The 16,460-nt window shown below is 39.5% G+C and overlaps 2 protein-coding genes across 5 annotated transcripts; one reads left to right on the top strand and one right to left on the bottom strand.

The window, feature by feature from the left end:
* The first annotated feature begins 6,837 nt into the window (after window positions 1-6,837).
* Window positions 6,838-10,173, top strand: LOC126786066 (type I inositol polyphosphate 5-phosphatase 5). 4 transcript variants are annotated; one of them, XM_050511775.1, is made up of 10 exons: window positions 6,838-6,975; window positions 7,069-7,199; window positions 7,237-7,331; window positions 7,701-7,791; window positions 7,885-7,989; window positions 8,133-8,709; window positions 8,891-9,084; window positions 9,355-9,463; window positions 9,700-9,848; window positions 9,951-10,173. In XM_050511775.1, exons 1-10 carry the CDS (start codon window positions 6,838-6,840, stop codon window positions 10,171-10,173), a joined length of 1,812 nt encoding a protein of 603 aa, XP_050367732.1. The 4 variants fall into 4 exon arrangements, with proteins under 4 accessions (XP_050367732.1, XP_050367756.1, XP_050367748.1 ...); XM_050511799.1 differs by having other exon boundaries at window positions 6,925-6,975; window positions 7,069-7,144; window positions 7,257-7,331; XM_050511791.1 differs by having other exon boundaries at window positions 6,925-6,975; window positions 7,069-7,164; window positions 7,259-7,331.
* Window positions 10,174-10,534: 361 nt separating this feature from the next.
* Window positions 10,535-12,558, bottom strand: LOC126802005 (putative ETHYLENE INSENSITIVE 3-like 4 protein). Its single transcript, XM_050529522.1, is given in 4 exon segments — window positions 10,535-10,759; window positions 10,762-10,962; window positions 11,882-12,295; window positions 12,298-12,558. Coding segments are annotated over 4 exon segments (1,014 nt in total). The 5' UTR covers window positions 12,539-12,558; the 3' UTR covers window positions 10,535-10,601.
* Window positions 12,559-16,460: the final 3,902 nt, after the last annotated feature.

Genomic DNA, 16,460 nt, shown 5'->3' with positions numbered 1-16,460 from the left:
CCTTCCACTTCAGCCAATCTGCTCTGCGTTCAGATAAAGCTACAGAGCGAGGTTCCACGTCTTCTTCACATATGATCTCATGTGCGACAGAATAAGCGAAAATGTCATCAATGCATGTAATGGCTTGGTTTCGGACCGATTGCTCACTTATGTAGTTCACTGATATTTCGTTGTTCTCTGGCATCAAACAAGGTTCTATAAAGTCTCACGGTAACACTTGAGTTGATTCATGGACATAGTTGTAATAAGAGACAACCTCATACAATGGAGATTCATCGTTGATGACGCGTTGTGCCTTGGTCATTCGCTTCTTTCTAGGCTTTGAATCCCTAGAGTTTTTCAGTTTCCCCCTTTTCCTCTGAGGAGCCGAGGCCAAAGCAGCTCTATGTCGGTCCCTCTCGGTGGTGCCGTTGCCGGCCTCCGTCCCATTGTCAAGGGTGGTGTCAACATTGCTTGGTCCAAGAGCTTGTCTTCCACGCCAGTATTTCGGGACATCCAACCATGCCAGTACATTTGCAACGGGTATGTTTGATCTCGTCACTTTAGCAATATCTACAAAGTCGTCGGGCATCGAATCCGCGACTTTCTAGAGGTCAATAATGCGTTGCACTTCTAACTCACTTCGAGCAGTGCGGAAATCATAATGAGACATAGTGGAGACACACCACATTAATTTCTGACGTTCATTTGGAATGATAACATTCTCATCTCCCCCTAACGACGGGAAGTGTGTCTCATCAAAGTGACAATCTGCAAATCTTGCAATAAAGAGATCTCCGATAGTTGGTTCTAAGTAGCGGACAATAATTGGGGAATTCTAACCAATATAGATACATAATCGTCTCAGATGACCAATCTTAGTACACAGTGGAGCGTAATAGGCACATAGATGGCACAACCAGATATATCTAACTGTGAAATATTGGGTTCGTAACCAGTAACCATCTGGTACGCACTAAATGCTTGGGTTGCCACTAGTTGGAAACAAATAAGTGTTGATGCATACAACGCTGCATATCCCCACGATGAGACCGGCAGGTTAGTACCCACAACTATAGCCCGAGCAACAAGATGAATACGCTTGATGATAGCTTCTGCTAGACCGTTATGTGAATGAACATGAGGAACAAGATGTTCAACTTCGATCCAAATAGACATGCAGTAATCATCAAAAGTTTTAGAGGTGAATTCTCCAGCATTATCCAAGCGATTGGATTTGATATGATGATCAGGGTGGTGAGTCCTAAATTTGATGATCTCAGCTAATAACTTAGCAAATACAGCATTCCTTTTGGATAACAAAGCAACGTGTGACCAACGCGTCGATGCATCAACCAATACCATAAAATATCTAAAAGGTCTGCACTCCAATTGAATAGGTCCACAAATGTCACCTTGAATACGTTGTACGAATTTAATGTTTTCGGTTGAAGCCTTAGCAATGGGCATTAGAGATTGCCATGGAGGCAATAGAAAGAGGGGCCGCCTCTGCCGCCAGTGGTAATACTGCCCTGGAGCTGCCGAGAGGGGCAGACTCAGCCTCACCGTACAGGGCACGGATTGACAATGCTTCACCGTGTGGCGCACGGGTGAGGTGATCCTCCATCGCTTCCGAGACTTAAAAAATGGATGACCGTGTGAATTCTTAAGAATTCTAATCATCATATCACGTCCAGGGTGCCTGAGATGGGCATACCAAAGCATATAAGAGTCTAAATCAGAAAAGTTGTGTGCAACTGCATATGATTCAAAGATCCGAATGGAAGTAAGATACAAACCATTCCCGAGACTTTTCATCTTCTTTCAGATGCGGCGCTGACCTGCTTTCTCGGAGGTAAGACAAAGATATTCCTCTCAATTCTCAACATAAGTATTGAGGTGAAAACTATTGGCACGTATGACTTTAAAACTCAGCAAGGTGCGGGGAGATTTCAGCGCATAAAAGTGTCAACGACAGTGAGAGTCGTACCATCAGACAACATGAAAGAAGCGGTGTGTCTTTCTTGAATGATGAATTTGGAGCCAATCATTGTAGTCATCGAAAAAGTTGAAAACACTAGATCCGTGAACAACTGTCTGTGTCGTACAACAGTGTAGGTGGTTCTGCAATAAGCAAGACACTCATTTTCGCCGCAGGACATCTATAAAATTAAAATTAAGAGAGTTAGCGACGAGAACAATTCTAAACAATATGCCATAGGATATTGTAAGAAATGGGATCAGAACAAAGTGTAATCTCATCGAATGTATCACATGACAATAGTACTATATTCTTCTACTAAAGAGTTGGTAAAGCATGATATTGAAGTAGTGAAATACCAAACAGTGAAATAGGGTGATAAAAACAATCATACTCTGTAAAAACACATGTAAATAGTGTTGGTGAGTGTAGATAACAAACATGGAGAAAACTGGAAAATTAACCGAAAAATCATGTCAAAATAACTCAAAACTGGGTGACATTTGGACAGAGAAAATGCGGTAACAAAACTGCTGGAAATATGTCGGAAAAATGATGAGAAAATGACGAAAACTCATCGGAAACCCCCCGGCAGGAGGCGGACTTGGCTGGTATGGAGGCCAGAGCTGCAGGTCCAACGAGGGACACCATCAAGAATCGAGTGGTGGCACCGGAAATGTCGGCAAGGGGCCAGAAAGCGGCCAAAACAGGTGGAAACGTCGGCAAAACGCCAGAACAGTGGCCAGATACGGCAGAGACCAAAATGACGTCAATTTTGACATTCCGAGCTTCGTAATTAATTTGAAGTTCTAGATTCACCATGTGGTGCTATTGGGGTCCAATGTAACTCAAAAACGTCCAATTTAAAAACCACATGAGTTATATACGTTGACCATCATGCTAAGTGTAAGGTAAATAAAATTCTCAAGAGATCGACTTGTAAACAAGAAAGCAAGAAATTTTATCGAATATCAATCTTTAATACATCACAAATGAACTTCTAATTCCAAAATCAAAATACTATTACAAGGTCAATGAACATAACAATGGTGGTTGGCCAAAACAAAACTTGAAATCTTAAAGCTAGAATAAGCTAAATGTGACTAGTCAAAGTATGAAGTATCCATTATAGGAGTCAGAGTTTTAGCCTTAGAAGCTAGGGGCTCGGGCTTCATGGAGATGTTGAGAGTCTCGATCTCGGGTTCTTCATCTACATGGTTTGATTCAGGTTGTAGAAACTTCTTATAGGCGAAGTATGTCTTGATCATCTTATTGCTAGCTCGACAATCGTGATTAAAGTGCTTGAAGGAGCTACATTTGAAGCATGAAGACTTTCCATTACCAGAATTGGAGGCATGAGGAGGCACATGGCCTCCTTGAGGTTTCAAACGAGGACGGTGTTGTGAAATTTTAATTAAAACTCGCAAGCGCACGAATCGTCAAAAGTATAGTGTGCAAGTACGAGGTCGTTCCAACTAGGGATTGAGAATCGATTTCATCCTAACTTAATTTATCTAATCTAAGAACATAGATTTTAGGTTTTCAAATAAAAAATTATAAAATAACAAACAAGATATAACCTAGGGTATCAAAATCAACCACTAACAATCATATTTATGTATCAATGCAACTAATGGATTCTTTTGTATCTCTAGAAGATAATTCTTGTATCTAAGTCCAGGTATGGCACTTAGACCACAATTGTCCTTAAGTGTATGATACTCTCCAGGTACGACATATGTCATATATCCTAGCATGCAGTCTATCTAGGTACGACATAAATTTGACATGAATGACTCATTATGTTCTAGAAAACAAGAGAATCATGCAAACCATTACTTAAGATACGACAATAATATAATTCACAACTCTTAATCACAAGAAGCTAAGTTAAATTATATTGCCAGTACGCCTCAAATTCATCTTGTAATTACTATATGCAAAGCCTTAAAGTGATCAATCAAAGAATTTAAACATAAAGCATCAATTCAAATAGTGACTAAGAATTCATCATAAAGAAACTATAAATCCATTAATAAAACATCAAACTACATAAACAATCATAATAGAGCATCATACTAACCCTAGAAAAAAGTTTAACAAACTACGATTAAGAAAAACATAACAAAAACATAAAAGAATAGAATGGTGAAGATGGATGGATGGTCTCTGCTCCTTTGGCGTCTACATTATACTCTAGTGACCCCCCCTTCCCCTCATATGAAATTCATGCTCCCTTATATAGGGAAGATTCTTGTTCATTTTTTACTTCAGTTTCCTTGTAAGACTTGGAATCAAAACTCCTATCTTGATATGCAATGGGAAAACCTTAAAATATCTTTTATAAAAGTAGGAATCCATGTAATATTTTCATCTTCATCTAAATCATTGATTTTGATGTATTGGAATTGAATGAACTTGGCAACACAACTTGAGTTCTCCATGAATGCTAGTGAACCCGAGCATGTTTCAGCTCTGACTTCTCTCACTCAAATGATCATAACTTCCTCTCAGAGTATCAAAATCAAGATCCGTACAATCTTACATAAAATAGACATTCGCATCTTTCCAATGATATATGGCTCATGATCTGATTCGATATAGAACTCGCTCAAGACGTCGGCAAAATTAGATGTTCTGCACATGCATATTCTGACAATGAAGAATATAATGTCTATTAAATCTTAATAGCTCATTTTAGCTTATTTTCTTCTCTTTTTGACACAAACCTATAAACACACTAAAATAACATAAATCAATTATAAATTATAGAACTAAACATATAAACAAAGCATATGATGCATATAAACATAGGATAATATAAACACATTAGATGGGCTCCCCTGGAGGGTGCGGCGCCGCCACCATCACGGGTCCAAGTATTGAACTTGGGCCGAGAATGGCCATGTTTCCTTCCACAACGAGAATTGTTACTTTGTTGCTGGTATGAAGTATTTCTCGCTTGATTCTTTTGTCTAGGAGCTTTTGCATAGTTAGATTGTAACGTAGCAATCTTCTTAGTGCCAATAGGTCTATTGTTGTTGTTGAGGAGGATCTCAGAGTTCCTCTCTTTCTTTGCCAAGAGCGCCATTATGTTAGCGAAAGTCTGGATCTTTCCTTCCTCTACATGTGTGGTACGTATAAGCTTGAACCTCATTGCTGATTAGAAACGTGTCCAATGTCTTATAGAGAAGATCTAGGTTGGTATTGATGACACCAACGGTGCCAAGGACAGATTGCAGGCATATCATATCATGATTGATGTCATCCACTCTCTTATAGTTGAATAGATAGATGTTATCCCATTTAACGGTCAATTCAGGAATAAGCTTATCATGAATGTTGTTATACAGCAAGCGAAGTTTGTCCCATAGTTCTTTAGGATCTTTTACATTCAAGTATTGCCTCTTGAGAGTTGCATGGATGTGACATCTCATAAAGATGAGAGCTTAAGTCTTGGTCAGTGGTGGGAAAATAGCAGGAGGGTCGGAAAACATGCCTTCAATCCCTCGGCTCTCAAAAGCGAGTTTCATGTCGGAAACTCAGTGGTGATATTCTTTGCCTTTAAGATCAAGAAGGTTAAATTCCAGTCGCGATGACGAAGGCATCTACAAAATAAATATTGAATCAATTAGATTCAAGTATAACAAGAATTAGAAGGGGTGACGTATATGGTCACAAGAAAAATCAATGCAAACGACGATACTCACGATCGCACCCAAAGCAGTGATGCACTCAGGCGACCACATGAAATCGATTAACTTCCCTTTCAAAAATCAAAACAATCGTGACTCCCCGAGGATTGTCACACGAAAAACATCAACCAAAGAGAAGAGTGGCGAGTTCTCTCGTTTGGCCTCATCTGCGGTATAAGAACGGCGAGAGATTGAAGTAAGGCGAATATTACTCGATATAATATATCTATACGTTCAAAAGAGGGAACGTTAATTAAAAGTTACCTTTGGAAGATTAGAGAAAGCGAGAGTAGTTTCTCTTGAGCGAAAATGTTGGTTTTGAATTTTCGCGTTGCTTGCATGAATATAACGGAGGAGAAATTTTAAATGCTTTGATATAGGGGTCTTGCGGGGCAAAAAATTGATTTTGCGGGGCGAATGCGTAAGAGGCCCTGCGGAGTTGCTAGGACAGGGGTTGCAAGGTCAGTAGGGACTGCAGGGGATTGCCGGAGGTGCGGTCGGAAGCTAAGGAGCCTTCAAGGGTGTTGCCGACGTGGAGCGTCAACAAAAAAAGTGGCCGGAGAACAAGGGCGGTCGGCGAAGAAAATAAGAAAAATTGGGATTGTATTGGTTTTTCTAGGGCTCTAAAAGTTTAGGATTTTAGGGTGAAGTGTGTGATTATGTGATGTAGTATGATAAAAACGAGAGTAATTCGGATAATAAATGTGTTTTTATTGAATGATATGAGGCTTATATATAGGTATTACATAACTACAATCTCGTGGGATTCGGAGTCCTAATCTATTACAGAAATGTAAATCTATCTCTAACAGAAAACCTAATGAAACTAAGACACTCATAATAGTATAATAGTAAATTCTCCTGAAATAGCTCAATTAAAAATGATATTAATAATTGCATGTTAACTTCAATAACTTGATGGTTCTCCTCTTTACTTCTCCGAAAGTCTTGGCGCCAAAATCTCATCTTTCCAAACAGAAAACACACCAACAGGAAGAAACGGGAAATCATTGATCACATCAAGCAAGATCAGCAAAATCTAAATACAGAAAATTACAGATCGTTGCTTCACCAAATCCAGAAGAAAAAAAAAAGGACAAAAAAAGAATAACTCCCATTTTCTAATTACGTTCACTGAAAGTGTGTGTGACCTATTTTTTATTATAGACTATCAATGAATGAATGTCTTCCCGTGGTGGAGATGACAACTTCGATATGACCAAAGTCCCCGATGCCGTCATTAGCACCAACGCCACCACCCCTGATACCGCTACCCCCACCACACCTGATAGCTCCGTCAAGAACGAAAAGAAAAAGAAGGTATGGTATTAATCATGATTATTTTGGTTTTTTAAAACTATTTCTTCAGACATATGATTGATTAATTTTTTCCGATATATTTTTTGGGTGAAGTCTATCATGCCTAGACTTTTTGGTTCAAAGCGAACAGGGCGTGAAAGCTCAGAATCAGAGGGAGATGGTGAAAATGGTAAATCTCTCTCCCATTTTGTCTGTCTTCTCTCCCTCTTTTCAGTAGAATTTTTGTTTCTTTGGTAAATATAGTTTTTGGGAAAAGCTTAGAATTTTTGTTTCCTTGACAGAGTTGGAGAAAAAGATCGCAGAAAGGAAAAAAGCTTTCATTGAGGCAGCCCCAAAGATGAGAAAGAGTTTTTCAGGTATCTGAATTTCCCTAGGAAAATTAAATAAAGAGATTTTAGAAACATACCATGTTACGGAAATTGTTTTTATGTACTTAAGGATATCGATTTGTAAGTTATTTTGGATTGGATATGAATGATGGAGATATGCCACTTACCATAATGGAGGGAATTTCCCTTATCCTTCATGAATAATAATTTTGGTAGCTTACCTAATACTGGTGATGTGTTCTGATTATAGTCAATATATTTGTATTTAAGGGATAGACATTAATTGGAGCTTGAAAATTTCTTGCTTGATTGACCATTGGGAGTTAGGCTTTGCTTGACTAGAGAAACAACATCGACTCTTAAGTATAATGGTGCCCTTTTCTTCTCTACTCGCAGAAAGACAAACAAGTCCGGGGATTCAAAGCCTAAACCTATCGAACTTTGAACAACACTCTATGTTGCCGTCAACTGAGACTAAAGAATTCAGGTAACGATTTTTGTCATAATAGAAAGTATACATACATTGTGTGAAATTGCTTCTATTCGATTTAACATCAGACGGGCGTTAATTCGGGTGCAGGATATTCGTGGCCACATGGAATGTGGGAGGAAAGTCTCCCAACAATGGCCTCAACCTTGAAGATTTCTTGCAGGTTGAAGGCTCTTCGGACATCTATGTGTTAGGGTATGATTCTTGGTTTACCTAGAATAATTCACTTTTCATATACCAAGTTCGCTATATTAATATATTATTCAGTACATTGTTATCAATTAATTTTGGTTTTCGATATTACAAATGTTCTTTAACACTGAAAATTTCTTCATTAGGTTTCAGGAGATTGTACCTTTAAGTGCTGGAAACGTTTTAGTGATCGAGGACAACGAACCAGCTGCAAAATGGCTAACCCTTATCAGCCAAGCCCTAAATAAACCCCAGAATAGTTGCCCCAACACATGTTGTTCTTCCGATTCTTCGGGTCATGGTTCCACTAAGTCCTCACATAACAAGGAATCCAAGTCCCCCGGTAGTCTCAACTTCTTTCAGAAGCCTTCCCTCAAAGTTATCAGCAAAAGTTTCAAGGCAGATAGTAGAATTCTGAAGTCTTGCAACTGCCCGTTGCAATTTCCATCTAACGAAAGACGGCGGCTAAGGAAACTCAGTGATCCAGTCAGTCCAGTAGACTCCTCATATGGTTCTTGTGATGGTAGGGTAGATGAATTTCTTGCAACTGCAGGGTTACAATCACCGACTTCCCCAAGCGAGATGAGTTATTCTCTCATCACAAGCAAGAAGATGGTAGGGATTTTCGTATCAGTTTGGGTTCGAAAAGAGTTGGTGCAACACGTTGGCCATCTTAGAGTCTCTACTGTAGGAAGAGGAATAATGGGTTGCCTTGGAAATAAGGTTAGTGATAAACTTAAAAACATTTCATCTTATACGTTTACGTACTGATGATATATAGTGTATCTCGTATACCTAACACGGACAGGTGGGTCCTTTCTAATATGAGTAGTATAATTGGTATCAGAAATACTTAGTTGGTTAGTCCACAACATAATAGCTAGTGACTTGATTAATTTTGCAGGGATGCATATCAATAAGCATGACGTTGCACCAAACAACCTTTTGTTTTGTATGCAGTCACTTGGCTTCCGGCGAGAAGGAAGGCGATGAGCTGAAGAGGAATGCCGATGTGGTGGAGATCCTGAAAGCCACACAATTTCCCACGATTTGCAAAAATCCAAATCGTCTTCCTTGCGAAAAAATAGTCGACCATGAGTATGTTTTATGTTTTGAGTTACTTTCCACTATTTTTATTATTCACTCTCATAGTTCAATTAATTAGCAACGTATTAAATGCTCAAAATATCTACAGTTTGATGTGTTGACAATACAAAGATCGTTGATGATCATTAAAAGTAACAATTTACTGATTCAAAATGATACCAACATAACCAAGTATTAAAAGTATGAGTATGGAAGAACTATTGCAATTAATTTGTTACTAATGACTCGAATGATTTCTTCTGATTAATGGAACTGTTGCAGTCGTGTAATATGGCTTGGAGATTTGAATTATCGGGTGGCTTTGAGCTACGAAGAAACTAGGGTTCTGTTGGAGGACAATGAATGGGATGCACTTCTAGAGAAAGATCAGGTTGGTCCTCTTAATAAATGCACCACATTATTTTTGCTAGATGATTGAGTTCAGTTTGATTATACAAAATATTCTAGCCTATAGTAGTCTTGATATAGTATATGATGCATGCATGCATGTGGTCGTGTGGTACACAATTTCAAAATTACAAATTAGTATTACTTGTTGATTTAAATAGGGAAAATAAAATTTAAATATGATTCACTTACATGATCTGGATTGTTTTATGAATACAGCTGAATATAGAGAGAGAAGCTGGGAGAGTGTTTAATGGATTTCATGAGGGGCAAATCTACTTTGCCCCTACTTACAAGTATTCCCATAATTCAGACTCTTACGCAGGGGAAACTGCCAAGTCCAAGAAGAAACGAAGAACCCCTGCATGGTATATTTCCTTCTCCTTAAATACGAGTGTTCTTAACGTACCCCTTGTTCTACGCAGAAGATTTTGATTATTAGGTTTTTTTTTAACAATATAAGTTTACAGGTGTGATAGGATACTATGGCGAGGTGACGGTTTTGAACAGTTGTCATATATTCGGGGCGAATCGAGATTCTCCGATCACAGACCTGTGTGTGCTGTGTTTTCAGTTGAAGTGAACCTAATTAAAAGCAAAAGCAACAGATTCAGAAAGGGTTATTCGTGTGCTGCTCCCAGATTCGAATTGGATGCCTGCATGCCCCAAAGACACAGCTTCTATGAATTTTAAGAGAAACATCAGATCGTTCACTCAAAGTATTGTGCATTGCATTAGGGATTCCCACCCTTTTTTTGGATTCGTACATTTTTCTGGGTCTCTTGTAGAAGTGAAAGAAGATTAAACAGATGAGCAAAATAGGGAACTAGCAACATTTATGTAACCTGTGAGGCTTTGTTACCGTGTAAGGACTAAGGTAGAAAGTGGAGATACTTATCTGACGTTTATAGATTACAATGTAGACCACATCATAATATAGAGTGTGTGGAGTAAGTTTTTCAATGCGTATCGATTTAGATGTGAAGATCATAAATTCATATGTAAATGTTCGTGGTACAAATAGTTTGTAATACATAGCAACAACAAACAGAAATTGCATGTGAGCAACCTATTTTGCTTGTTAATCTTATAAATTTGCATCTCTGTAATCATATCCCGGCCTAGTCCCAGATTGAAGTCGATTCTTGATTCATATGTGATGACGTCCCTTCTTCCTCCAGGCATTGATCAAAATCCATGTTTTCCCTTTGAATCTCAAATGCTGCATCCATAGCTAAATCTTCCATTTCCATACCACCATTCCAATAAGTACTTGAACAACCAGTTGGACCACTCCACCAGCTTCGTTTACACTGGCCTTTTGTAGCTCCATATTAATCCAGTCCACCACACTTTCGAATTCTGAATCAATTGGGGAATGAACATACGAAGAACTTGTCACAACCTGCATCATTGAATCAGAAACATTCTTTTGAGTATGGCCTGCCCTCGATTTCTTATCGACAACGCCTATGTTTGGGCCTAAAATAATACTCCGGTATTATCTAGACGACTTAGGCCTGTGGACCGGATATTTGGGGAAAGTATATCACAAAGCAAGATTATCTGCCGTGTTAGAATAGATTTAGGGGACTATTGCCGTGTAGAATCTGAGTTGATTAAGGAAAGTGAATCTAAATCAACTAGGAGGTTCTGAGGACTTGATTCGCAAGAAAGAACAATTTGTGTTCTCTATATAAGGAGGGTCGAATGCGCAGAATAACACACGCAACGTCAAACAAACTATCGCGCAACCGCATAGTCAAACTCTCCTCACGGAGCAAAAGTCCGATTAGCTTTGGCAACCAAGTCTCCCATCGGAGCGGAGCTACCCAGATGCACGCCTCGCGCTCCATGTAGCAACAAGTCCGATTAATTTCGGCAATTCGAGTCAAGTCCATCGAGTCGCTAGCCTAGCTTCTAGCAAACCCAAAGTCTGCACTAGTCAGCAAATTCCATTCGCGAGGAAGTCCTGCTATTAACGACACAATATAAGCTCTGTTTTTACTCAAGTGGTCTAAAGTAAGATCGGCCATCTACTTGAGGTGGAGTGAAAGGTACCTAGCAACTTCGGTTGTGTATAGGTCATTCAAACTTCAGCAGTTTATCAGCAACTGCGGAGCAATCGTCTGAGAGGAAGACAGTACGTGAGCGCGATCATTGTCAAACAAAACAACTGTTGTACCTAACTCAAAGGTACTGGCACGCCAACAACAATAGAGAACGAAGGGTCGAACCATCTAGAGTTCGGCACCGGGGCTTGCTGATTGTTTTCTGAGGAGGATCCGTTTTCCCAGCTCGTACAGCCTAATCCCCATTTTATGTTTGATGTTTTTGGAAAGACTTGTGGAGCATCCAATTCAGAGCCGTCATCAAACACACACTTTCTCTTTTCGCTTGCATGTAGGATCATGGTGCCCGCGATTTCGGGATAACTGATCAGGTTGGAGAATTACTTCTTCTTGGTTAACCACTTTCGACCAAATCGCGGCCTCCGTAGCGGTCATCCTATACTACAAGCACTTGGACTGCCTTACTAGCCTTCTAACCCTGTCCATATTAGGAACCATATGCTTACTGACTGCAGCCAAAGCACTTACTTTCCAAGCCTTTTTGAGATCATGAGGTTTCCTATAAGGAGGAGGTCCATTCTCTCGAGAAACCCTCTGGTCACCCCACCATATCTCATTTCCCTTAGGCCACCATGGTGGAGCCAAACCTTTTTCCAAAGGAAACCGCCTCTATGGAGGTATGCAGTGTTGCATTAGTGGCGAAAGCAGCGACCCCAGAGTCATGTCTTGCAGGTCATGAAGTTGTCACGATCTAACCCGCTAGAACCTGCTTGTTCCAAAAGCACTTCTGGTAGATACTTGGAGATTGCAAGCAGAGCCTTCAGGTCGAACCGGACTTTGTCTTTCCACCACTCTCGTAAGCTATCAGACGATCCTGTCACCGGCTTCCCCTTCTTCGGAACGATCCCATAGACGAAATCTTGTGTTTGGAAAACTTCCATGATCTTCACCATATTTTTGAGTACGAAATCTTGAGCACTAGCCATCTTCTTTCGGCCAGACGCCTCATTTTTCGCCAAAGACTCGGGTTCTTCACTCTTTCGTACTCACTCGAGCTTCTTTAAATGTAATACCCAGATTTTTTTTGGGTTTGCGTTGTAAAAGATTCAATGACTTACATTGAACTTGAGAATTGAATAAATCGCATTTTTCATTTTTTTCGTCGATGTCAAAACGAAACGGAATAGCCTTCGGAAATTTAAATTGGAAAAATGTTATGTTTTGTGACTTGAGAGTTGACTTCAATTTTCATCGTTCGTTTTTGAAAACTTCATTCATGGAAGTTGTAGAGCACGTCAATACAAACTCGTTGACATATCACGCTTTCTAATCGGACGTCGTATGTGAAAGTTATTAGCGATGGAAGTTAGTTTCCGATTTTGGAAAAAGTATAAAAGAAGTTTTTAGGGAATTAGGGTTTCTTAAAACAAAAACCCCTCTCTCTCTCTCTCTCTCTCTCCTCTCGACCCCACCCTCTCTCTCTAAATCGCCTCCGCCGATCTCACCACTCCGGCCTCTATGGCTCTCACCGCCAGTCCCTGAGGCATCGCACGGTCTCCAACTACCACCCTCGGACGCATCACGCCGCCACTCGCCGCATCAAAGCTCGATCGATGACTCGAAGCTCTTGCGTTTCGCCGCCATCCTAGCTTCGTCTCCGGCGACGCAAGCATTCGGCAATAGTCCCTCTCCACCGCTCCTCACCCCCCCCCCCCCCCGGTGCCACCTGCAAGCGGATTGAGACTCGAATCGCGCCACACTTCGTCCACCACGAAACCAAGCACAGTCGGCGATTCGAGCTCCTCCAGCGACTTCCCGGCAGTCTTAGGGCCCGATTTAGGTACGAAAATGACTCCCTTTGTGCGATCTACATGTTTGTGGTTGAATTTATTGGATTTGTTGTGGTTTTGGAGGAGGAGGCGCGCGTGTCGCCATCTGTGATGGCGCGTGGGTGGTTGTAGAGGTGCAGGGAGACGACATTAGGCCGTAGAAGGGAGGAGGAGAAGGAAGTAAAGAGTTTTGGGCGGCGGTGGGCAAGCCACATGCGCTGCTACTGTGGGTGGCGCGTGAACCCCACGCGCCGCCACGTGCGGCAGCGCGTGAACAGTGATTCAAAACAGTAAATTTTATAAAAAATAATTTTTGTGCAGTAATTGTAAAAGTAATTCTGTATAGTAAATGTAAAAAAATAATTTCTGTACAGTAATTGTAAAAATAATTTTCTAAAATAGTAAATCAATGATTAGTATTTACTGAAACAGTACATTTGTGTACAGTAATACGTAAACAACACATACGTGAACAGTAATTACGTAAAAACCGTAAATTGCTTAACAGTAAACAATAGTACTGATTCGGCATTTGAGGTTTTACGTAACGTTTCTAACCACTTTTTATACAACTAGGTGATCGACAAAACAAGTGAAGGATTTGTTTTCGGTATTGTGGAAATTACGCTTAGGAAAATAAGGTGAGTAAATCTCACTATGACGAGTCTACCCTCGGTGATGATTCATAATTATGATTTATTTTAAAAGACCGAACTATGATATGTATATGATATAGTGGGTTGTGTATGTGTATAAATGGTAAAAGCAATACATATATATATATATGGGTTGCTATATTATATACTGTCATATTCATTTTTCCAAATGAGTTTATTTATAGCACTAATTTTTATTTTATTTGAGCATGTGTCGCTTAGTTTTTGTACAATAACATGTGAGGTTATATTGTACGTTGTTTTAACTTGAGTCATGTTAAAACGTTTTTCTGTCTTCGGACGTGTTGGCATATCGGAACCTAGCCTTGGCCGGGTGACTGTTACGATTCAATTAGAGCTCTAGTCTGTCTGCCAGTGTACTGCATGAGAGGTAACAGATGGGTTACCTGCTTATGAGTACTCATATTTTGGTGATATTGGGTAATAGATGGGTTGCCCAATGTCTTACGACGTACTGCATGAGGGGTAACAGATGAGTACCTGGGTCTCATGAGTACCAGTATTATAAATGTATTCGGGTAAACAGGTGGGTTGCCTAATTTCTCATGAGTACTTATATTTTCAGATATTATTGGACATCCAGATTGGTCGTCCTGTGACTCATGAGTGCATTTATAATTAAATGTTTTTCAGTATTTTTCTATTGTATTACTATGCGTGTTATACTGTTGTTTTACTCATACGAGCTGCAAAGCTTACCGGGTTTGTGTTTACAATCCCGGTGCACTTATTCGATGGTGTAGGGGTATGCATGTGTGGATTAGCAGAATTGGAGGGTTACTCTGAAGATTTCGAAGTTTCATTATTTCTATTTGTGGTGAGGATTTAGAGATTTTACATTTCCATTTGTTATAATGCTTGAATTATAAACTGGTTTTGTAATAATCAAATAGACTGAGATGTACTATAAACTCAGTTACGATATGTTGTGACTATAAGATGATTTCGATTTAATTGAGATTGTTTTATAGTTTTTTTATAACTTCGAGTTTGAGTTTAACACTTAAAATTTCGGGGTCGTGACACTAAACACACACGATCCTTCCACATTCGCTTCTTGAGATCTTCGTAGCTGATATCTTCAGCTTCCTCATCTTCCAAGCATAGACGATCATCATCTTCTTCACTGATGCAGTTTTTACTTGTGTGGTTATGTTCCCTGAAACATCACCAAGACACCTAGTTAGTATTAATGCACAAACCATGCAACTCCAGAGGCGGTGAAGATCATAAATGTGAAGTCAGCGAAGGAAAGATGACAATGCACAAGGTTAAAGGAAGATTTGGAAGATTCTGAGGATTTCCGGGAGCTACTAATGGTGAAGGAATTTTTTTTTTTTTAACGATGGGTGCATGTTAGGTTGCTGTTGTTGCTATTTTATAGGTGCGTGCTGCATGCATATTATTTTATAGGTGCGTGCTGCATGCATATGGGACACATGGATGTACTTGGTGCTTGCAAGCAACTCATCCATTCCAATATTTCACTAAATAATTAATTGTTACCGATCAAAGCAGTATATTGATGTGGGAGAGGTGAAGATCTGACCAAGTCACCGAAACTACATACGAGAGCTCGAGGATCGCGGTGCATATAATGAAGATTGCATCATCATATCCAGTCACCGGCCACAAAGACTGAAACGAACTTTGATGTTGTGAGTCGATTTCAAACTATATGTGCATGCGTAACTGCGTAAAGAGATGGCTATGTAGACGCTGAGAGTGATGAATGACAGATGTGGGCGGGATGAATGCTCCAGTTCTCCATGATCATCTCCACGATCTTCATGTTACACTATATTGTACGTCATGCATATATGGCCGTTTCTTAAGGATTAAGGTTTACTCCACTCTACCAGTCTATTGTAATGGATACTCATCGGGAGTTATAGAACTAAGGTAGAAGTATGTGAAGATCCTATATACACTGAATGAAAAGCAAGATAGATCAATGTCTGAAGACTGAAGACTACTAATTAACTCGATCTTCTGCTTACTCTAGCTTTATAGCAATACCTTTAAATAATGGAATATCACTCATAAGGTTTATATACAGCTTAACTTAATTAAATTTAGTTTGGTGCATAAGGTTTAAACTAAGTTAATTAACTTCAAGTCTTGAAGGTACATATATTGGCCTCATAAAGTTGGTAAAGAACTAAAAGGTGTGGAGGACAAATCATGAAAATTAGATAGTAAAAGGAGAATTGAAGTTGTTTCCTAATTGGACTAGGAAAATATTATGGTTTGTTTTTCCTACCAAAAAAGTCTCCACCGATTTGATTATGGATAGATTGATATATATTTGAGTATACAAAAATTGTTATAAAAAAAGGATTTATTTTAAAAGATGTATTCCATATTCCTATGGATTTTTTCCTTATATATAAGGTTATATT

Source organism: Argentina anserina, chromosome 1 (assembly GCF_933775445.1).
Source record: "Argentina anserina chromosome 1, drPotAnse1.1, whole genome shotgun sequence".
Taxonomy (NCBI): Eukaryota; Viridiplantae; Streptophyta; class Magnoliopsida; order Rosales; family Rosaceae; genus Argentina; species Argentina anserina.
This window is presented reverse-complemented; position numbering and strand designations above follow the sequence as displayed.